The sequence below is a fragment of the Callionymus lyra genome, chromosome 10 (assembly GCF_982586985.1).
Source record: "Callionymus lyra chromosome 10, fCalLyr1.hap1.1, whole genome shotgun sequence".
In the NCBI taxonomy this organism is placed as follows: Eukaryota; Metazoa; Chordata; class Actinopteri; order Syngnathiformes; family Callionymidae; genus Callionymus; species Callionymus lyra.
This window is the reverse complement of record NC_141827.1, coordinates 11,547,081-11,570,462: the sequence shown is the minus strand read 5'-3', so window position 1 is coordinate 11,570,462 and position 23,382 is coordinate 11,547,081. Positions and strand designations below refer to the sequence as shown.

Below are 23,382 nucleotides of genomic sequence, written 5' to 3'. Positions count from 1 at the left end.
TGACAGTGGCGCTTTACGTCACGTATGATATTTGATATTTCCGTTTACGTCACCGAAAATGAACCGACGGTGATTCGTTATTATTGATGATGAACTTATGATGATCTTAATATATTAAGATACAAATTAAACCAAATCAACGCATTTTTAAATGATTATTTTGTAGGAATATTTGTCGATTCAGGTCGAATTTATTAAAAAAGAATGACAGCTTAAATCAATTGATTAAATATTCGTCATGTAATATTATTATTATATTTCGTGTTGTCTGCAATATTCAGCAACGTTATTCACAAACGTCTAAACATCAACATTTCTATGCCTTTGTTTACATGTACGTCACTTCCGAACCCACAGGCAAAAATAATTATGGACACTTGAACTGAAAAAATGAATTACATTTAATCCTCAACACCCTCAACACCTAACAAATTAAAATAAAAAAATGAATGCAAAATTAGACCTTATCATATCATATGCCAAACATGTGTGCGACTGTTTTTAAATTAAGTTCAGGGGTTTGTTTTGTCATTAAATCCACAACAATTTTCTCACAATGACAACACTTCAACTACACCTCACCCTTGTTGACCTTTTCCCTTATAAAATGGTATTTTATGTCAATATGCTTACATCTTTGTTGGCCCACTGGAATTTTAGACTTGACTAAGAATCATTTGGCTTAATTTTCCTCATTTGACGTCTTATTGCCACTTACAATCCAACGTTTGCTCCTGAGATGAAGTCACATTCCTCACTGTTTGGGCGAGAACTTGCTCTATGTATCTATGTGTTTTTGCACTGTGTTTATTATTATTATTATTATTATTATTTCTCTAGTATATTTGGTACATATAGTTTATCCCTATTCTAAATGTGTTACCAATTAGAGAATCGTCAACAACCATGGAAAATTCCATGTATGTACAGTATACCAATATGTACTGGTGAATAAGCTGCTCCTAAATCTTCAATCTTGAAAGTATGTTTTTATTGTCTTTATATTGCTAACTTAAAAAATCCAAATAAAATTCCTTGTATGGAATTACTTTTCACAAACGGTTTCTTTGATTCTGATTTAATAAAAAGTATTTACTCCTCATTAAAAAAAATGAAGGCTGTGGGTAAAACAATAAGTACAATCTTAATAGAGTCTTTCAAGAATCAACTTTAACAAGACTCCCTGCACAGTGTGTGTTTGGTCCATTAGGAAGATGTCCAAGAGCTCTAAGTTGAATGGTGAAATTGGATCACGTTGAAATATCCTGTTTTAGGACTAGATGGGTTTTGGTCAACACTCTGACCACTGAGATCCATTAGACAGCAGAAGAGAAGCCTTTATGTGATTGATCAATATTGATTTATGTGCAAGATGGGCGAGGCCGAGGACTAGCCAGCAGATGTAGGCTTCATTTGCTCTCCGGATTCACAGAGAGAGACAGAGAGACTCTGAAGATGGAGGTATTTATTGATGTTTGCATGTTTGTTTGCATGAATAACACATGGTTGGAAAAGAAGAATCTGACATCTGTCATGTGACCGCAGGAGATTACAATGCCTGTGATGTATTTGTTTATTTCAACATCTGAAGTGAATGATGCTTTTCATCAGGCTTCAAGAGAGAGCATGTCGCTTCTGGAAAATGGGATGATCACCATCATCCAGGTGTTTCACAAGTACTCTGGACAAAACTGCAAGCTAAGAAAAGCTGATCTGAAAGCACTGGTCAACAATGAAATGAGTCATTTTATAAAGGTAAGAAATGGTTACACAACAGGTTTACATTTTCTAAAATACTTTTTTTTATATGTTCAATAAACAGAAGATTCATGAGAATGAAACCCTGGACGCGCTTTTCGCAGACCTTGACCAAAACGCCGACTTGGAAATCGACTTTAAGGAGTTCATAAGTATGATCGCCATGGTAACCTCAGCCTGCCATGAACTTTTCGTCCCAAACTGTTACAGTAGTTAATGGCAAACGTGTGCATGTGCCTGCAGCATGTTACAAATGCAACAGAATCCTGTACCAAAACTCATTTTAAATCATAGCAAATCATGTAGCTGTTACTAATAGAAACCAATGCAACTACTTTATGGAATATGAGTACTAAATTGCATAGTTGTTTGTAAATGAATGACCTCGAGTTTAATAAAATCATTATGCATCACTTATACATATTAAAGGCGTGTTGTTTCCTACTATGATTAAGTACATTTCTCGGCGTAATGTGCTTACAACATGAGTGTACAATATGTTGTTTTTGAGGCATGCATGTTTTCTCTTCCTGAATTAAAGGTAAATATTGACTTCAGGTAATGCTTACAGCTGCTTCGTGCTTCAGTGATTCAGCATAGAAGTATATTAAAGAAATACATATGGTACTTAAAGAAAGAAACAAATATTACGAACATCTATTTCAACATTTTTCGTAGACCTTTTTCAATCTTTCCATTTAAATATAAAACATTTTTTTAACATAAATATTCAATGTAACTATAATATTACTGACATGATTTGACACTTCCAGCCTTTAACGTGGGTTAATGGATAATGAATTAATATATTTGTTCGAATTTAATGACTAAATATACTTTTTAAAATCTGATCTCTATCGCTGTCATAAGTTTCCATTGTCATTTACAAAAAGCACCAGTATGTCAATGTCTTAAATGTTTTGCCATGAAATCCAAGATCTGCTTCCATGAATGCTCCTGTGCGGCAGCGTGAGGTTGGGGTTGACCCCCCCACCGAGTAAAGACTACAAAGACATGCACAACTCAGTATTAATAAATCTGGATGACGTTTGAAATGTGTTAATACTTTTGTTGTGTGCCTCACTTTTTTGGGGCTTGACCTGCCACAGAGAAACTCTTGAATTTGGTGTGTAGGGCGGCTCAATCAGGTGACCAGCACCCGGGTAAGATAAACAGGTGAACATGTGGGATTTGCCGGCGTCCCTCAGGGTCTCCTTGATCTAGAAAGCAGAGGAAAAGTTCGATCAATACCGGATCAAGACATGGAAGTCAATAGTTGTAGTATAGCTGGACCAACCGCTGAAGCATTTTCTGCGCTGGAAGCACTTAAGTCATCTTCGCCTACGATGTACATCAGTGGACAGTTAAGGTTTTCGATCTGCAACCACAAATGACATTTCTTATCAAAGAACGAGTGTGTGACCACTTCATACCTCACCTTCACTTTCCTGTGTGGTAGAAAGTTGGCAGGCAAAGATCCATCTCTGAAACTGGCATGACCGTTTTCATCAAACCTCCAGTGGGTCTGATCGCTGGTCAGAAGCAGATTCATATATTATTAATCATCATACAGCACAAGGGAGGCATCAGAATATGTCAACTGACAATTTTCATGCAGTACAAAAGGATTCCTGTGGGAACTGGAGCTAGAATGAACATGCAACTTTTATTTTTACATTTGCAACCACAATCTATCAATTAAATGAGTTTTAGAGTTCACTTCAGTGCCATAATAGGAATCCAATATCTCAATTTGCAAGTTGGGGAAATTAAAGAAAAGGGGTTTAGTTCAGGTATTTTTTTGCTTCACGTTTCTTTTTTTATTAACAATCAATAATGACCAAATTAATGGAATCATAGAAAAATACCTCTCAAAATAATTCAACCAGTCACCACCAAGAATAAAAAATAATTATGAGGCATGTTGCAGTGTTTAGAACTTGTTTCAAATCATATCTTCTTTCAAGCCTTTCCGATGTTTTGGACTGGTATCTTAGACCAGAGATTTAATCATTTTTCTGCCGCTTATTCCCTTATGGGTGAGGCAGGGGGGCTGGAGCGTATCCCAACTTCTTCAGTCGAGAGGCAGGGGACCCCAGTCGATCCCAGGGCACACAAAGACAAACAACCATTCACACACATACTCATACCTACAGGCAATTTCCTCAAGTTCCAAATCAACCTCTGTATGTTTTTGGACTTTGGGAGGAAACCGGAGCGCCCCGAGTAAACCCATGCAACACGGGGAGAACATATAAACAATACACAGAAAGGCTGCAAACGCAGTCATTGACATTTACTTTGCCAAGGGTTCTCTATTCCCGTCAGTTTCTGGTAGATCCATGGCACTCCCAATCGGACCATTGATTCCAATTAAACAGGAAGGCTGAAATCCAGAGCATGAGAGTAAGGATTGAGTAAGTGAGAGAATAGAGGAGTTATCCTTACCTTGAGGCCAAGCTGAATGCCTATTCGCAGCGTCAGGTAGACGCCGAACGAGAGACCAATGATCCCAATTCTATCAGAAAAGATCTGTGGATGATCTTTGAGAAGATGGTATGCTGTCTGGAACAAATTGAAGAGGGAAACTCATGAAAGGCAAATTAAATAACAAATGATTAATAATTATAATAATTGATATATGATTAATCTCCATATTATAAATGTATTATTTAATTGTAACAAGTGACTCAATGTATTTAATATAGATTAGATAAACATTATATATTATTATAGATTAGATCAATTTGATCAGACGGGCTGGCTCTGTGGTTGGCATGAAGCTGGACTCACTGGTGACAGTTGCTGAGAGGAGATCATTGAACAAACTACTACTACTACTACAAAGAATTAAACAGCCTAATATAACGAGGAATTAATGAATCCCTGAGTCTATTAGTGTTGCATCTGGGGAGGAGCATTCGTGCTCCATCTGCTACTCTGCTCACTGATGACAGTGTTCAGAGGATGACTGTCATCGTCCATCCAGCCAGCCCTCCTGATCAACCTGTCCAACCTGTTGACACTGTTGATACACAGGCCTTTCCAATCGTGGCAACACTCACAGCTCTTACTCTTGGTAAATGGAAGCAGTGATTTGGTTGAGATTATTGGGGCTATGAGGACTTTTCCTAATGTAATGTAATGTTAATGTTATTAATAATGTTATTCTAACCGTTTCATCAAGACCAGAAGTTGGACTAAACAAATCAATGACCTCTGAATTCAAAATAATGACCTTACCTTAAAATAAGCGTCATCAACGTTGATGCGATCTCGTGGACCAGGTAGATCACTATGTCCAAAATAGGCCAGAGACAGACTTGCGTAGCCCCTGGATGCAAAAAGGGCAGAGCGATATTCTTGGAGTCCCCCTCCCATTCCCCACAAATCAAGGATAGCAGGGAACATACCGGGCCCTGCCAAAAGCAATAACATTTTTATCAAAGGAAAACTACTACTACTTTCCCAGGTAATGGTCACTCACCAGGAGGAAGAAACAAAGTTCCCACAACTCCCCTTTCACGAATCTCCACTCTTTTCACTCCTGGAGCCAAATATGTTCGCTCGGTAGAAACTCCTGCCAGCGCTTCACTCAGCGTCTCATTGGATGTCACATGACTTTCATGGACAGAGATGTCCACCAGGTATGGAGTCTCAATGTTTTTCTTCCTCAATCTGTTCAACATAAGATGTTTTTGGACCTTGACAACTTTCCTCTTCTTTGTCTCAATGTCAACCAACCTTAAGCCTTCTCTTGACCCCGGGGCAGGCTCCATCCCCCAGAAGAGTCCCATGGGTTCACAACCCACATAGGATCCACCTAACGAATGTCCATGTGCCACTGACAAAACACAGCAGACAAAGGGCTGGTTTAGATCATTATGAATTTGCTAAATCAAGCTGAACGCGGATGGAAAAACAAAAAGCTTGCATGCCGACTCACAGTAGACACTTCCCTCTGAGTTGGTGATATAGTGAGCAGTCGCCTCCCACTGGTCTCCATCTTCACTCTTCAATGTGCTTTTGAAAGTCACCGGAAAGTGGGGAGGCAGGAAATGCGCTTGAATGTTAATGGTTTCATCCACTAGTGCCCGAGCAGGTGATGCTGAAACTAATGGGGCGAGGATGTTGCTGCTGTGCCTTCGAAGGAAGCCTGTGGAAATAAGGTAATGTTTTACACGATTACAAAGCCTCTGCAGAAATCTTTTTAATATATATACTCATAGCATGGTAAAGTCAGGGGGGATTGAAACACCTTATTTTGGTGACTGACGGAATGGAATGATCTCTGTTCTTACCTCCAAACAATCCGTTGATGTTTTCAAGAAGATAAATCATTCATTCAAGGCACTTGGTAAATCATTGACGGGCTGTCTTAAAGAAAGACTAAGCCTAGATGTTACTTTCTTATTATGATTTTTTTTAAGCTGGAAACGTTCTCAATGATCTTAAAATACTAAATAAAAATCATCTCTACTATTTCTGGGCTAATGTGACATTGCTTCAATAGCATTAAAAGAGGATTCGAAAATCAAAATTTCAAATTGTTGAGTCATGGTGGAAGAAAATATATGAATGTATTTTCTTACCAAATTGTTGGTGCAGGAATGCCAGCGTTTTAACCCGAGTCGTTATCATTGTGATCATCAGGCTGGACCTTACGCTAGACCTTAGCTGAGTTATGAAGCTCTTGTGACTCAACGTGGCCAGGCACAGGAGAGAGAGGCTGGCGGGAGAAGTCTACTCTCTAGGTGACTTACTTGAGGAACTTTGGACTTCTAAATGATGTAATGGCAAGGAATCTCTAGCTGACCTGTTTACCCCGACTGAACCCATTGTGTTTTAATCAATACAAACTTGTTCTCACCAAATGTGATTCCATTGTTCAGCTAAATAGCAACAACTTTATCACAATAATAATGGCGTTTATTACACATAACCTTATCAATCAAGTAGATGCAGTTGTTTTTTTTTATTTGAATTTTTTTCATGAATAGTGAGTGAAGGACACTTTCTAGCAAACATTCAACATGTATACTAAAAAAAGACTATCCTTGTCAATTTAACCATTTTCAAAGCATCCGTCCTTCTGTCAATTCCTGGTCTGACTTTCACACCAACGGAATGTTTTCAGGCTCACGTGAAGACGTCGCTTGTTTAGTGACCACAATTTAATTTGTGCTGTATGTCTTGATACATGCATATTTGACAATAAAATAATTGAACTTGAACTTGAAATAACCCCTGAATTATCTAATCATAACTTAAGGTCATACGATTGGTGTGAATCCCTCTAACAGAGCTTCGCTATTGGTTAATCCTTAAGAATCTCTAAGAAGGCTCAATGAACTTACCACCCAGCTGCATACACCCCCATTGCCCAGATAAGGCAAAGAATACCAGCCACAACTGGGTGATGTGAGTAGAGGGTTTTGTACTTGTATTACCTGAAGTTATGAATAAATAACTCAGAGGTTCTACTTCTTGGTGCTATACCCTCTAACCGAGCTTCAGTATTGGTTAACAGCACTCAGTTAAAAATAAATATTAATAAGTTAAAAATAGTTCAATATAGTATAAACAGAATAAATAAATAACATAAAATATTCCATATTATAATTAATGTATATAAAGTACAATAAACAAATAAGTTAACAATAGTGCTAATATGTTATAAATAGAATAAATACATAATATTTTAAATAGTGCATAGCTCAAGTCATATTTTCATTCAGCAGTCTGATGGCCAGAGCAAAGAAGCTGTTTCTAAATATTTCTGTTCTGCAGTGGATACTGCGGAACCTTCTGCCAGACGCCAGGAGAGAGAGCAGTCCATAGAGGGGGTGGATGGAGCCGGACAGGATTCTGTGGGCTCTGTTCAGACAGTGTGTTTTTGCCACGTCCTGGATGGGCGGAGTGGTGTCCCGATGATCTTCTCTGCGGTCTTCACCACTCTCTGCAGAGACTTCAGAGGCACTTCCGACATGATGGCGTCACACTTTACTGTATATTAACAAAAAGAGATCTTCGTCAGTCAAATCACTTTCCGTTCTTTCATTAAACATTAAATTAAGACGAGTAAAATGAATATATACACTCCACTTTTTCACTCTTCCACCCTTTCACTCCTCCACTCCTTCACTCCTCCACTCCTTCACTCTTTCACTCTTTCACTCCTCCACTCTTTCACTCTTTCACTCCTCCACTCTTCCACTCTTTCACTCTTTCACTCCTCCACTCTTCCACTCTTTCACTCTTTCACTCCTCCACTCTTCCACTCCTTCACTCTTCCACTCTTCCACTCTTCAACCCTTTCACTCCTCCACTTATAGTAAAACTTATACTTATAGTTTTAGTTAAACTTATAGTTATACTTATAATTATAGTTAAACTTATACTAATAGTTATAATTATAGTTAAACTTGTAGTTATACTTATAATTATAGTTAAACTTAAAATTAAAGTTATACTTATAATTATAGTTAAACTTATACTTATAGTTATACTAATAATTATACTCTCCTTCACTCCTCCACTACTTTACTCATTAAATACTCTACTCCTTCACTCCTCCACTTCTTCAACTTAAAAAATCCTCTACTCCTTCACTCGTAGTAGAACTACTACGAGTACTACAAATACTAGTACTACTAAGAATACTAGTACCACTACACATACTAGTACTACTAGGAGTACTACAAATACTAGTACTACTAGGAGTACTACAATTACTTGTACTACTACGAGTACCACAAATACCATTACTACTATGATTAATACTAGTACTACTATGAGTACTAGTACTACGAGTACTAGTACTACTACGAGTACTAGTACTACTACGAGTACTTATACACGTACTAGTACTACTACGAGTAATACACGTACTAGTACTACTATGAGTAGTACAAATACTAGTACTACTACGAGTACTACGAATACTAATACTACTTCGACTACGAGTACTAATAGTACTACAAGTACTAATAGTACTACGAGTACTACTACGAGTACTAGTACTACGAGTACTCATACTACTACGAGTACCTGTAGTACTAGTACTGAGAGTAATTCATAATAATAATAATAATTTAATTTAAAGTGTGTTATCACAACAAAGTTATCTGAAGACACTTTACAGTTGAAGTAATACTACAGTGGAGAAAGTAAAAACAGATCAATAATAAAGTACAGTGTGGCTGGAGCAGGAAAAAGTTCCTTTTAGAAGAACCTGGAGCAGAAGTAAACAGTTGATGAATCCAAACAAGAGCGTCCAAGACCAAGATGACACGATTGATCAGGTGAAAGCAATCGTGGATAATTGAACACATGACTTCCTCAACCAGACCCTGCGATGGATCACAGATTCACTGATGCACTGAGACAACAATGTTTTTAGAACCTATGAAGAACGCAAAGACAAAATGAAAAAACAGGAACCATTGCTTAATACTGTGAAGATATATATATGGCTTTTGTGTCATGGCCTAATGGTCTAGTGGTTTGACCCTTGCTCTTGATGACTGAGGTCCTGGGTTCAAAACCCAGAGGTGACATGAAATTTGAGTTTTTCTCTTTGTTGGTGTATAGTCTGTGGAAAAGTTCTCTTTTATCTTTTCCATTATTTCTTTTATTCCTCTTTTTCTACCCTTTTCCCCCGTTCATTTCAATGGGGAAACTCTTCAACTCAACATTAAACTCCTTCCACTGTAACCTACTACTTCTACTACTAATTCCACTACTACTTCCACTACTACTACTTCCACTACTACTACTTCCACAACTACTACTTCAAATACTACTTCCACTACTACTTCTACTACTACTACTTCAACTACTCCTTCCACTACTAATTCCACTACTACTAATCTAACTACGTCTTCCACTACCAGTTCCACTTCTACTGATTCCACTACTAACACTTCCGGTACTACCAATTGTGTGAATCAGCATTCACACTGCATTTTCGTCCGGAGATGCACTCTTTTCTAGTATTATTAGTGAAAGTATCTGGATGTTCTGTTCTATGTTAGTCTTTGTATCCTTTGTCTTTGTTATTTTTATTTGATCTATGTTCTTTATCTTTATCTTTAGACTTAGATTGTATCATCTTGTTCTTTCTCTTTATTTCTCTTTGTTCTTGTTATTATTTTATTTTGATTTATTTTTTATGAAAAATTGCTGTTTTTTCTGTGGCTATTGGAAAAAAAACAATTTCAATCAATAAAGTCTTACCTTACCTTACCTTAAATATGTGAGGGCTTTAGGTTTTTAATTGACGTAAACGTGCGTGATGACGTATGTCCCCGCGACGTAACTTTTGACTGTCCCTGTCGAGCAGCTCGGGAAGCCCCTAGCGCGGAGCTGCCAACGCCCGACGTTAAAGACGCCAATAGTGAACACGGTAAGCGAGCAAAACAGTGGTTTTCAACATCTTTTAATGAAAAATGGTTAAAACGTTTTGAGACACAAATACTTACTCAAACGTAGCCACACGGAGCGCTTTAGATTCTGAATGTATCTAGAATACGCTCCGCATCTGTTGGGCTGAACTGGGTCAGACACCCGAGGAAACATCGGCGACTACCCGGAGATGTACGAGTGAATAAAATCGCTCATATTTTATAAACAATGTCATCTTTTTATCTTACATTCAAGTGGTTCTTTATGTTAACCTATGTTCGGTTAGTGAAACCAGAAGTAGTCCCGCTAGTGATAGTCAAGCTAGCTTAGTCGCGCAAAGTACTAGCTAGCTAGCTAGCTGTTGTTAGCCGCGCAACAGACACGTAAAATACACTGATATATTTTGGGGAAATCGTCAAAAATCAAAACGTAATCCGATGGTTTATGGGTCACCATCCAGGGCCAAGTGCGAGGACAGCAATAGTTCGGTCCAAAATGACCGGCAGGAAATGTTTTGGGGAAATTGAGGCCGAGGAAGAAGAACCCGCACCAAAGCTAACTGTACCTTCTTAGCTGTAGTTACCACCAGAAACTCGCTTATACTTCGATATATGGCTCAATGTTCAGGAAGACCTTCTAGTTTTTATCATTCAAGGTTTTGTCATTTCAGAAGTTCAAACTAACGTCTGTCCCCACGATTGTATATCGAATGATTTCAATGCAGTTTAGATGTGAGCCTTTTTATTCATATTCAAGTCAATCGATTTATATTCCTTAGTTATTCTAGTTCGGATTTAGTGCGATGTTTCTTCTCTACACCTGGGTATTATTGCCTGGTTTGTACTTGTCCTTTCCCGAATGTTGTCCTGTCTTGTTACCATTCACAGATGAATAAAATGAAATTGCTTTAGACATTTCTTTTTTTTATTACTGCCAAGTAAGGTGATTCTAGCAATTTCCTTTTAATTCTTAAGTTTATTTAAGAAATAGTAATACTTGTTGGCGAACAATGCAACTATTCGCTAAAGTAATTTTGATTCCATTCGATTTCTCAATACAATAGGGTTAAATACATGTTTGTGTGTAAAAATAATGAGTCACATAGTATGTTGAAAGTGCTCCGGCCACATTGTGACATCTGCTGCAGAGCAGATCATGGCTTGCTGGCCGTTCTACACGCATGACCGAACCTGCTAGAAACATTGATGATCTTTCAGGCACGTCACAACCCATCTATTGATGTTTTCTGTTTTTACCCCATTCTCCAAAGTGGTATTTGTAATTCGATCAAAACATTAATCTGATTGATGCTGTCACTCGTGTTAAAATGAAACCACACAAACTTTTTCTGCCTATCAAGCCGGCCAAGACTCTCCCTTCTTTAGGAGACGGGCTCAACTCGCAACAATCTAAACTAACCAGCCCGTTTTTTTTTTCTTCACAACGTAATTTCCTCATCCTTAAGCGTTTATTGAGCGGCAACAAACACCTACGCGCTCACTTTGAAAATACTCGGTTATTATTTTATGAACGCATACATACACAAACTCGTACGTACGTATGTATGCAGCAGTTTACTTGTTTGGGGCCTCAGGCATAGCTTTGCATGTTTCTTTTCACTTGGAATGTGGAGAAACCTTTTCAGGCCGCACTTCACAATGACTATGTTCTATGAGTAGTGCCTAGAGTTTGTTTGATCCTTCTCCTAGTGTTTTGTGTGACTTGCATTTGGTTTCGTTTCGTCATTTCAGAAAGTGACATAGCAAAGACGATGCATTTTTTTTAAGAACATGCCCCATATATGTATGCATTCACTAATGCATGATACCCGGGTTTAGATAGATGGATGGATATATAGATACAATTTATTGATCCCATTGGGGATCTCATTTGGGAAATTGTTCAGTTCGTTTCCGGTGTCTGGCAGATGAGGAAGGTGGATTTGATGCTCAAAAATGGACTTCCTGATATTAATAATTCGGATATGATTCATCACTACTTGTGGTTTTTAATTTTGTGACCTGTCAATCAGAAGTATTTTTTTTTATATATCCTGATTGCAATTTCTCCCTCAATTACTGCATATAGAGAAGTTACCTTTCTTTTAGAAATCCAAGTCTAAAATGGAAGGATGGCAACCTTTAAATACATTAAATGATTGAACCAAAGCAAAGGTTTTATTAACCTCCTTAAAAATAACTAGAGCAACCAAAGGCTTCTGGATTGAAATGTACATTTCTCAGGTGATTAGGATAAACTTCGTGGTAAAGCAAGTACTGAAAGAAAAAGTCTTGGTTATTTACAAATTCAACGCTGAAATATGAGTCATTTCATTATGGTAGTTTTTTCCATTAATAGAGGAACATGGATATCCTAGTCCAATTATAGTTGGGCAAACAAAAACGATCAAACCATTATTGAAATTTGTAGTTAACACAAAACTTCAAGGAAATGTATTGTGGAAAAACATTTTCCCTGTGGGTTGTGGATCACTATATTATCTTAAGTGAACAATGTATTTACCATATCTGTTCTGTTTTAAAAACTGTTTTTTTTATTTCTACAGGTATTGAATGAATAGGGGAGACTGTGCAGCTCAACTATGCAGACCATAAAGTGTGTTGTAGTCGGGGACGGTGCAGTGGGTAAAACCTGCTTGCTGATCTCATACACCACAAACAAGTTTCCCTCTGAATATGTACCTACAGTAAGTGCATTGTTCTTTAATTTCTTGGCACTTTTCCTGCTTTTTAATGCATTTATGTGCAAATTATTGTTGTTTTTTTGCGTTTGTTTTTCAGGTGTTTGATAATTATGCTGTTACGGTAATGATCGGAGGCGAGCCTTACACACTAGGCTTGTTTGATACTGCAGGTATTTAGCACTCAACATACTAGTCATTTTTTTATCTTTTCATTGTGTGAATTAAAGGACAACTTTTGTTAGATCTTCCTCCTCAAGATGCAGTAAGTCCCTCATCCTGACGCTGCTCCATGTTGAAGTTATTACTTTATAAAGTTCATCTGAAATCTCAGCGAATGAGAGGTTACGAGAGCAGAGTCTATTATGACATAGTAATGGTTCGCTCCTTGATGTTTGACCAATCACAGCAGAGTGGGTGTGGTTATGGTAAACAAGAGTTCATCCCAGAAGTGTTTTTTTTAGTGGGAGGGGCTTAAACGCATAAAGCTCCAAGATCAACACATTAGTTGCCCTTTAATGAATGGCTTGATTTGAATGTATGCGTATATTTATTTAAATCACCAGAGTGTTTGAGTTGTTTTAAGCTCTTGATGTTGTTTCCAGGTCAGGAAGACTATGACAGGTTACGACCTTTGAGTTACCCTCAGACAGATGTCTTCCTCGTCTGCTTCTCTGTCGTGTCCCCATCCTCTTTTGAAAATGTCAAAGAAAAGGTACACCATTTTCCTTGCTTAACTTGACATTGTAGATTTATTTTTTTTAATTATCAAGCAGCCTTGGCTCAAATTACACCTTTGTTTAATGTAAATTATTCATTAATTTTTACTCTACACATCCAGTGGGTTCCAGAGATCACCCATCACTGTCCAAAGACCCCCTTCCTGCTAGTCGGAACACAGATTGACCTGCGGGATGACCCCTCCACTATAGAGAAGCTGGCAAAGAACAAGCAGAAACCGATTACACCAGAGATGGCGGAGAAGCTGGCGAGAGACCTCAAGGCTGTGAAATACGTGGAATGCTCTGCCCTGACACAGGTAAAATTAGTGGAGATGCACACAGGAAATGAGTGGAGGAAACGGCGCATGTCAGTGTCTCCCTGCAGTAATGCATGTGGAGTTGGTGCTTCTGCATGCAAGTTCACAAACAGGTGGTGCACTGTGATGCACGTTCTTAATGCATTTACAGAAACCTTTTGAGTCACGGAGGGAGTTTTTCACAACTAGCCAGCAGCCTACGCGTTTATGAGGACCTCTTCACTTTAATTCTATTATTTAAAGAAATCTGAAGATGATCTGGTATGGTGTGTACATATTAGAATAGCCCCAGAAGTCATTTAAATGGCAACAGATTAAATTGAAGATGCAATAGTCTCATCATTCACACAAATATTCAAGGTTGAAGGCATTTATTGTTCTTTGTGTGAAGTTCTTACCCTTTTGACCACAGTCAATGTCAGTACAAGATGTGATAAAATATAAGGAAAAACGACAGCAAAGAACAATATACAGTCTAAACTATAACATAAGGAAACCAACATAGTGTAATTCAGTAAGTTGAGTTGTTTTGTTAGAAGGAAGATCCGTCAGACACAGAACAATACTGGTGACTAGGGTCAAGCCTCTGCCTCCAGTCTCTGCTCCTTCCTTCCTCCTCTCTCTTGCTAAGCTGTTGCACAGCTGCTGATGGCGTATTCCGTCGCTGCACTTCTGCACAATCGCGCCCCTCCTCTTTCACTCGGCATGTCTTCACGCTTCTTCAATAGTTCCCCTACGTTCCTCCACCTCCTACCCCTCTGTTCAATCTGCTAATCCAAGTCCTTCTCTCTTCCCTCTCGTTCTCATCGCAGCGAGGGCTGAAGAATGTTTTTGACGAGGCAATCCTTGCTGCCCTCGAGCCACCCGAGACGCAGAGACAGAGGAAATGCTGTTTATTTTAAACTTTGTCCTTGACTATTATCCTTCTTTCCATGTGCTCAACTCCACGTTTGCAGCGTAAAACAAGACCTTTCCGGCTTCTCTTTTCTCCTTCAATTTTTTTAATTTTGTACAACATTCCTCGGCAGATCCATCCCTTCTGTCAGCAGAGTAGCTTACAAGAGGATGTAGGAAGTCATGTCGGCTCCATCTTCCTCCACTTTCATCCTGCACTGGTTAATGAGAGGAAGCGTAACGTCTCCACTACCAAACTTGATCAAGCTTTTGTACAGTTGGATAGACATTCATAGTTGGTGTTCTGGACAGACCTGATCATCTATTAAGTAACCTCAATGTGATGTGTACAGGAAACTATTATTTTGTTAACCTCGGGACATGTATTGTAACCTATGTCCAGATTGAATAATTTATTTATTATGAGTTGTGAAAATCTCTGTGTGAGAGGATTAAAGACTCATCACCCTTCGGCTCTTTCCTTCCATCAAACTCCTGCCAATGAGCAGGAACGGTGCTCTTGTTTTCCTATTAAAAAGGGGTTACAGGAATGTACATTTTTAGGCCAACAACCTATGTCCTTCTTGGGACTATGGTCTATTCATTCAAATACGATGGCTTTTCAAGAACTCAAATATTAGATAAGATGTTCAAAGGCCCGTTCAAGAAAGTAGGTTTAGTCAAAGCCCTGAGCTGGTTTTCCCGCAAGTGAAGGGTAGCTCGGGCATATTGGTTTCACAAAGCTTCTCCAACTCTGTTACCATGGTGACATGCACAGTGAGCCAAACCTGTTTGCTAGCAGGTTATTTCCATCACTTAAAGTGCAGATATTATGCGGAAATCTCTGTGATTAGACCCTGGACTAATGTTATATAATTACCTACTACCTGTTACGTTAGTATTAACGTGTCTTTTACAAAATATGTTTGAAATCCTGACTGTCCGAGTGAATTGTTTGTTTCTGGCATGACCGTTTGGTTCACATTTTTATAATTTCCTCATAGTTCACATATTAGATGCATGTCCCGAAAGCGGCGAGAGAAGCTCAAAGCTTATCTAGTCCCGCCTCCATTAACAATGATGGATAAAACATGAAGCATTTGATTGCTCAAATTAAAACCTATTTTACAATTGCATGTCAATGATAGATATTACCTTAGTTGAAACTCTGGTGTATGATTGATGAACTGCACTATAACAATAATCATGTTGATGGTGTTTCTCACTTCATCCCAGCTCCTTCAATAAACATGTTTTCATGTAATCTGTGTTCTATTGATGAGGCCTATTTATATTCTACTGCACCATTCTCCATGTGGGATAACTCAGGGTTGATTGATCAAATTGCAAACAACTTCTGGTGCGTACACTTGTGCTCATAAGTTTACAGGCCCTGATATAATTTATTATTTCTTGGCTATTCTTCAGAGAATATAAATGATGACACAAAAACCTTTCCACTCATGGTTAATGTTTGTGTGAAGCCATTTATTGGCAAACACCTGTGTTAACTACTTTTTTTTTTCTCTTTTTTTTAAAATCACAATGACAAAAGGACCCAAATGACACTTATTGAAAGTTGTTAATACCGTGTATTGCCCCCAACATCAATGACGGCTTGAAGTCTTCTGTGGTAGTTGTGTATGAGGGTCTCCATTTTCTCAGACGGCAAAGCTGCCCATTTTTCTTGCCAAAAAGCCTCCGGTTCTTGGGCTGTCTTGCATGAACTGAATGTTTGAGATCTCCCCTCAGTGGCTCAATGATATTCAGGTCAGGAGATTGATAAGGCCACTCACAAACCTTCACTTTGTTCTGCTCGACTTGGCCTTGTGTGTTGGATTATTGTCATCTTGGAATGTCCAAAAATGTCCCATGCGTACCTTACGGGCAAATTTCAGTCTTTTCTGTTAACATGCTGCATTCATCTTGCCATCAATTTTGGCCAAGTTTCCTTTTCCTTTGTAGCTCACATATCCCCAAAACATCAGCGATCCATCTCTGTTTTTACATTAGGAATGGTGTTCCTTTCATCATAGGTCTTATTGACTCGTGACTAAGTGTAACTTTTGTGGTTGTGGCTGAAGAGTTCCCCTTTTCTTTCTTTTACTTGACTCGACAATACAGCCTATTCTCCTTCAAATGACTCCTTGTTGTGCATCTTGAAAGTCATTTGTGGATTTTTCTTTGCGTTTCGAAAATGTCTTCTGGCAGTTGCTGGTCTACCTGAGCCCCTCGTTATCCACCACACCTTTATGATTGGCATTCTCTATTCCTGATGTATGTCTTTTTACACCCCTTCCTTTTCCATGCAGTTCAATTAGCTTTTCTCGCAGATCCTTTGTCAGAAGTCCAGAAAACTCACTGACCTTTTACACACAAACTAATTACAAATAAACGGATCAAACGTTTTGGTCAGGGTCATTTGAGTACTCTCTTTAGTCATTTTAATTTAAAAACGGTAAACACAGTTGTTTGTATATCAATAGCTTCACCTAACCATGAGTGGAAGATATGTTTTCGTGTCATCATTATATTCTCTGAAGAAAGGGCAAGAAATCATTAATTATACCACAGTATGTAGTTCTTGAACCCACAGTTGTGGTACTGCAGAGCCTGCTTGTCTGAAAACAATCGACGGAAATACTTTTTCATCTTACAAACTGAATGATTGTTCGGCAACGTATCTTACAAAATGTAGTGTTTTGTAACGGACATTTCTCTGAAGATTATCTTTGTACTTGCATGTTACTAAAGACTTTGAAGTTTGTGAATCAAGCGAGAGGTTATACAGATTGACATTGTACATGAATACTGTGGGTGACTTCCTCAACACTAGAGTAACTGGGTTTTGCAACTTATGTGTCGAAATAGCTGCAATTTATGGCCTTATTTACAACAGACATGGACTGTACTAAAGTCAAGACACTTAATCAAGGTCATATGATAGATGCCGTAAAAGATCTGGTATATTTGATTACAGTGAATTATCATTGATGCCACGTTAATATGAATGAACAGATTTCTTGTTTGAACAGAATCTAATTGGCAGGTGAAATATAACTTAATTCTAAAGATGCATCATTTGTTGCTGCTAATCAAATACTGATGTCCTGTTCATCATCGCTCATGTTTGATCTCTGTATCCGAGTTCTTCGCAAACTTCACTTTCACTGCGTATCGATGATCTTTGATCCATTTCTAACAATATGTTTAAGCTAAAAAAACAGAAGTTCTACAAAATGATTCAAGTTTGATATTCAACAGTGTTTTGCTTCAGGCGTTGTTGCAGGACTTCCAAAGGTTGAGAAGCGTTAAAACAACCGTCACAACTTCCTGCAGTTGATCCACACATCTGTTGAATGCTGCCGTTTCCTTTGCACCTTTTTTTTGTGACTTGGTTTTGACGTCTGCATGAGTGTGCAGCCCCTTTATCAATCTGTTTGTGTGTTTGTGTTCACAGAAAGGCCTCAAGAATGTGTTTGATGAGGCTATACTGGCTGCATTGGAGCCCCCTGAGCCCAAGAAGAAGCCCAAATGTGTTTTGCTATGAGATGTCCCTGCTTTGCTACACGCACACAAACGCCTACACACACACATGCACACACACACACACACCGAACACACACCCTTCCTTCCCTTACTCTGCTAATGCTAGTTGAGCACTTGTCCTCCACAGGGCGGACAAGAAAGACAGCAGCCGCCAAGCTTCCCATCATTCTTTGCAATAAAAGGAATCGTTACCTGGAATTTACAATGACTCAAATCCAGACTTCAATAAGCTCGAGAAACAATAGCAAAAATCCGCTCCAAGAATGTAACGGATACATTTGAAACGGTTGTGATGGAATCAAAAAATTAAATTTCTAATCAGCCAACATCCCCTCTTTTCCCCAGAGATATTTATTCAACACAGTTGAGCTCTTTACCACTAAAAGACAGTGTGGCGCTGACAGGACGCAATAGTATTCGTCCTAGACTCCACAGGGCTACGACACACATCTCCGATCCAGTTCTGCGAGGGCCCGTGTGGACTAGTCTTTGGAGTTGCACAAAGAGCTAAAGGCCCCCATAGTGCTGGTTCGTGTTTGCCTTGTCGGTGGCAGGACTGTGAACAGTGTTAGGAGGACAAGAGGCGAGTTCTCCATGCGTTCTCGGGGACCAACAGGGGCCTCACATGGTTGAATGTGCTGGGGAGTGGAGGAAGCTGTTGCTGCTTCCACTCAAGTCACAGCTGCAGCGACCCCTCCTGGCCTCCATCTTCACTGCTAGATTAGATTTTAAAGGAGTCGCCAGGATGTTTATGTAGGCTCAATGTGTTTTTACCTAATCTTTTGCCATTTGTCAAAAGTATATTCAAGGTTTTTTCAGACCCTTTTACATTCAGGACTTATCTGACCTTTCACCTGCCACGTTTGTACCATGGAAATCTGTGATTGTTAGAATTGAGTCATGTTTGACGGCAGACAGACTGTTTAATATTTTTGGATTGGTTGGTTCTTTTCTTTTTCCGGTGGCTTAGAGTCGGGTCGACATCCAGCCCACATCATTATAATTACTATAACCTGTTGTTGTTTGGTGCAAAACCAAATGCTTTGTCTAAAAGTCTTTGTTCTTTGTATATGCATTCTAAAAAAAATATTAAACTTATACCTTAATTGCCTTTACCACGTTTGCTCGTCATTTTTTCCAGCGTGCCGGTGTCTTACGCTCAATACAGTGTCAGGTTTTCTGTCAATTTCACTTGTTTTTAATCTTTATTTATTCATCCATCACACGCTTGATCTCATCACCTCTGATAGGATGACTTGCACGAGGGCAGAAGAAGATGTAGAAAGTTACATCGGAGGAGGATCAGAGTGGTTTGGGTCTCGTCTGATAGCCATGTTGTTAATTTGGGTTCCTCTGAAATCCTTGTTGGCTCAAACAGACAAACAACTGATTCAGTTTTAATGACTCGAGCTGATGGGCTTCACACCTGTGGATCAGAAAATTCACCTGTCTTTCTGAAACTAAAGACGGCCATAAGATGACAACCTTTATAGGATTGATTAAAGCACCAGAATTTAAGTTTGGAAAACAGATTTTTCTTTATTGGAAGATCAAATTTGTGCTGCATACATGATTTTGAGATGTGATGGTTTTCATCCAGCAGAGGGCGACGTCTACTGATTCGATTTGTACACTGCCTGATATATATCGGATTCTGGTCAGGCAGACTGAGAGTTCTGCAGACTTACAAACACCACCATTGTCACCTGCTTTTAAGTCGCAGGGCAGGTTCAGTAATTTGGAACTTGACAAGAACATAACAGATCCCGATTATTCGTCGGTACAGAAACTGAACACAGTTTTATATCATTTCTTTCTTTTATTAAAAGAAACCCACTTCGCGTTTTTGACAAAGGGGGGGAAAAAAGGTCGACTCTACAATGGTTCTGATCCACACAGAAGCAGAATCCTGCCACTCCTTGACCATCCAAGTATGGATCAGTGTCAAGGAGACCTGAAAATGTTTTATAATAAGACATAGAATTATGCATTGTTAAGAAACAGTGGATCACTCTGCAGCTCAGATGCTCACCTGCAATGTCATTCTGCTCCGAGCGAAAAACCCTTCAGCTGCCACAAAATACCGGGCCCGCCGGGGCAAAAAAAACAAACACTGGAGCCGGCCATGACCCGACAAAAACCAGGCTGAACCCTGGCGGTGCCCAGAGACAAGGACCAGCAAGAAGATGGGAGAGGAAGTTAACAGGGGGGAGGCACCACGGATGGGTGTATCAGGAATTAATAGGGGCCACTTATCGTGAGATTCTGAGTGAAGACCTCTTTCTATTGCAACAACATTGAAGATGAAACATGGCCGGGTTTTTCGGCATGAAGATGATCTCGAACACACCGCCTATGCAACGAAGGACTGGCTTGGTAAGAAACCTTTGAAGGTCTCTGTTTTAGAGCAGATCTGCATAGAGGTATTGGCCAAAGTAAATAAAAAAACAGCGTGTGAAGACTTACAGAAAATTTCACCTGTTATGGCCAACAAAGGGTTTATAGAAAAGTATTGAGATTAACTTTTGTTATTAAACAAATACCTGTTTTCCACCATAATAAACAAAAATATTATTAAAAAAAACGACAATATGATTTTATAGACTTATAACTATATGATATTATTTATTATTTGTCTCTCATAGCTGAGGTCCCAGTGTTCTCCGCTTCATGTCTAAACCTCCCGCGTGTTTTGACGCCGACACTGGTCACTGCAAGAATTGTTTTGACATGGAATGTTGCTTTTGGCTCAAAGATACAAGTAGCACAAATGCAAACACACACCTCGTCAGCTGCACCGAAAAAAGTAAAAGTAAAGTATCCAGGTGTGTCGTCCGGTTAACATCCCCACGAAGACAGACTCTTGGCTTTCTTGTGTTTATTTCCCGCTGATACTACCTGGATGAAGAATCCCATCATTATTCTGATCAGAAGGAGAGTGCTTCATTTAAAAAATGTCCTCAATAGCGCCCTCTTTAATTTTGGATGATAAGTGAAAACATTCCTTGCTTGGAGAGTTGTTTGAAAACAGTTTCAAAACACTTGGATATTGTATTTTTTGAGTGAAACTAATAAGCCTGGGTGCCTATACTATTTCTACAAGGTGCTCCTACATTGCTACCCTAAAAAAAAATAGTCCGGGATCGCTTGACCCGCTTCCGTTTGGAATTCGAAAATTCTTCCCAACTGTGGAAGAAGCGCCTTGATTGGTCCCTGCTATCTCCGCCCCATCTTCATATCATCATCCACATGGCCAGCGAAAGCCGACGCTAGCGAGACTAGCTTGATCGAAACATGCGATTTTGTCTGTTCTTGCTGATTAAGAAATAGTTTCAGAGCTGAAACGTGAGCAACATGAGGCACTTTTCTAAGCCCAACACAACAACATGGTCACGTGAGTAATAAGGCGATCTGATTGGATTGCGGTATGGAAGGGTCATCCAGAGGTCATCTAATCGGCCCCGCCCTGCGTGCACCACATGATGCCTTCATTACCTGATTTCGAAGTTGAGCAGTATTTGGGGCTGTTTCACCAGATTGAGGAAGAATGTAGGTGCAAATCTAAAATCCAGCTTCTAACACGACACAACTTGTCTGCAAAGTTTCAAATTTTCAGACCGCACATCGGACGTTATCATCCCGAACGTGTCACATCTCCTGCTCACATTTTGTGGACGAGGTAATATAATGAAGCAGAGTAACTCTGCCGGTGGTACCACATCTCTGCCCGACTGAGGTCGAGGTAACATCATAATGTTCAGAAGTCAACCTGTTTTCCACTTTAACTAAACACTTCATCGGAACATTTAGTCCAACTTTCCTGAACTAAACGGTAAAACTTTATGTCAGTGTGTTGACTCTGACACACAACTACAAACGAAAGTTACTTATATAACTATGGTTCTATGAGTCCTGGATGACTAGAGGCAGTGCTTCAAGCACTGAATGTATCCATCTTGTGCATGCGCTGTTCGAGTGTTAATACCAACAAAGTCACCTTTGACCCCTGATGAATCTTCTCGCAAAGGATTCTGAGTAATAGAACGCTCTGGCGGTCATCCGTAACTTTCATTCTATTTCGTCCTTACTGACTGCTTCAAGCACTGGATGACCCATAACAACAAAGTCACGAGGAATCCCAGTACATACCTCATTGAGAGGAAGCGTTCACCCGATAGAACCTGCAAAAAGTGCTTGGTGAGGCCCATGACGCTGCCTCACAGATGTCCCCCAGGGGTACCCCGCGTAGGACCGCCCATGATGTAGACATCGCTCTGGTAGAGTGGCACCTCGACCCCGGATGGCAGGGGGTGACCACTTCCTTTATATGCGTGGGTAATAACATCCACGATCCAGTGAGACGGTCGCTGTTTGGAAAGAGCACAGCCTTTCCTAGGGTCACCATAGGAAGAGCTGGTCCGACTGTCTTATACTTGCGGTCGCAGCTACATAGGTCTTCAGAGCCCGCACAGCAGTCCAAACCTGTCTTCCCCTTCCGGGGGAATAAATTGTGCCACTTGAATGGGACGGTTGAGGTTCGATAATGACAGAACCTTTGGGAGAAAGGTCATATTTGGCCAAAGGGTAACCCCTGAGCCATCTGAGCTCCCCCGCAGACATGACTCACTCACAGACAGGGCATGTAGCTCCACGACACTGAAGCAATGGCAAAGAGAAAGGCAGTCTTAGCAGAGACCCACTTCAGCTCTGTCTGAGCCAAAGGGGTTCAAAGGGAGGCAGACATGAAGCGTCGAGCACCAGTTGCAAATCCCATGCTGGGGCACACTGTGCAACTGGGGGGTCGTAATCGCCACGCGCCCTTTAGAAAGAGGGACACCAGTCTGTGGGACCCCACTGTGTCATTATACACCCGAACATGTCGAGAGGAAATGGCTGCCACGTATACCCTCAGAGTCCCGGGAACCGGCCACTCTCCAAAAGTGACTGGAGGAACTTCAGAATCTTTGGGACTGAACAGTGCACAGGGTCCTCACCCCTGTCTGAACACCATGCAGTAAACAGTTGCCACCTACAT

General features: G+C 39.7%; 2 protein-coding genes across 3 annotated transcripts; one reads left to right on the top strand and one right to left on the bottom strand.

Moving 5' to 3' along the window:
- Nucleotides 1-1,984: 1,984 nt before the first annotated feature.
- LOC148070330 (bile acid-CoA:amino acid N-acyltransferase-like) lies at nucleotides 1,985-6,447 on the bottom strand. Its single transcript, XM_087800588.1, has 11 exons — nucleotides 6,351-6,447; nucleotides 5,705-5,914; nucleotides 5,503-5,602; nucleotides 5,246-5,436; nucleotides 5,002-5,177; nucleotides 4,207-4,323; nucleotides 4,059-4,144; nucleotides 3,197-3,290; nucleotides 3,056-3,136; nucleotides 2,843-2,978; nucleotides 1,985-2,762 (listed from the first exon to the last, which is right to left on the bottom strand). Exons 1-11 carry the CDS (start codon nucleotides 6,406-6,408, stop codon nucleotides 2,662-2,664), a joined length of 1,350 nt encoding a protein of 449 aa, XP_087656714.1. The 5' UTR covers nucleotides 6,409-6,447; the 3' UTR covers nucleotides 1,985-2,661.
- A 3,618-nt stretch (nucleotides 6,448-10,065) lies between these two features.
- cdc42 (cell division cycle 42) lies at nucleotides 10,066-19,458 on the top strand. 2 transcript variants are annotated; one of them, XM_087801756.1, is made up of 6 exons: nucleotides 10,066-10,165; nucleotides 12,731-12,871; nucleotides 12,966-13,038; nucleotides 13,471-13,580; nucleotides 13,707-13,904; nucleotides 14,717-16,319. In XM_087801756.1, the coding sequence occupies exons 2-6, from the start codon at nucleotides 12,767-12,769 to the stop codon at nucleotides 14,804-14,806; spliced, it is 576 nt and encodes a 191-aa protein (XP_087657882.1). In that variant the 5' UTR covers nucleotides 10,066-10,165; nucleotides 12,731-12,766; the 3' UTR covers nucleotides 14,807-16,319. The 2 variants fall into 2 exon arrangements, with proteins under 2 accessions (XP_087657882.1, XP_087657881.1); XM_087801755.1 differs by lacking the exon at nucleotides 14,717-16,319 and adding an exon at nucleotides 18,259-19,458 and having other exon boundaries at nucleotides 10,068-10,165.
- The last annotated feature ends 3,924 nt before the right edge of the window (nucleotides 19,459-23,382 follow it).

What these genes read in the sequence shown, in the direction of transcription:
- LOC148070330 (XM_087800588.1), bottom strand. Translation starts at nt 6,408, where the DNA reads ATGATCACAATGATAACGACTCGGGTTAAAACGCTGGCATTCCTGCAC. An exon ending in AACTTTGTTTCTTCCTCCTG is followed by an intron (nt 5,178 to 5,245) that starts GTGAGTGACCAT and finishes TGCTTTTGGCAG; the next exon opens with GGCCCGGTATGTTCCCTGCT. An exon ending in TTGATGACGCTTATTTTAAG is followed by an intron (nt 4,324 to 5,001) that starts GTAAGGTCATTA and finishes AATTTGTTCCAG; the next exon opens with ACAGCATACCATCTTCTCAA.
- cdc42 (XM_087801755.1), top strand. Translation starts at nt 12,767, where the DNA reads ATGCAGACCATAAAGTGTGTTGTAGTCGGGGACGGTGCAGTGGGTAAA. An exon ending in CCTCTGAATATGTACCTACA is followed by an intron (nt 12,872 to 12,965) that starts GTAAGTGCATTG and finishes TTTGTTTTTCAG; the next exon opens with GTGTTTGATAATTATGCTGT. An exon ending in AGGCTTGTTTGATACTGCAG is followed by an intron (nt 13,039 to 13,470) that starts GTATTTAGCACT and finishes TGTTGTTTCCAG; the next exon opens with GTCAGGAAGACTATGACAGG.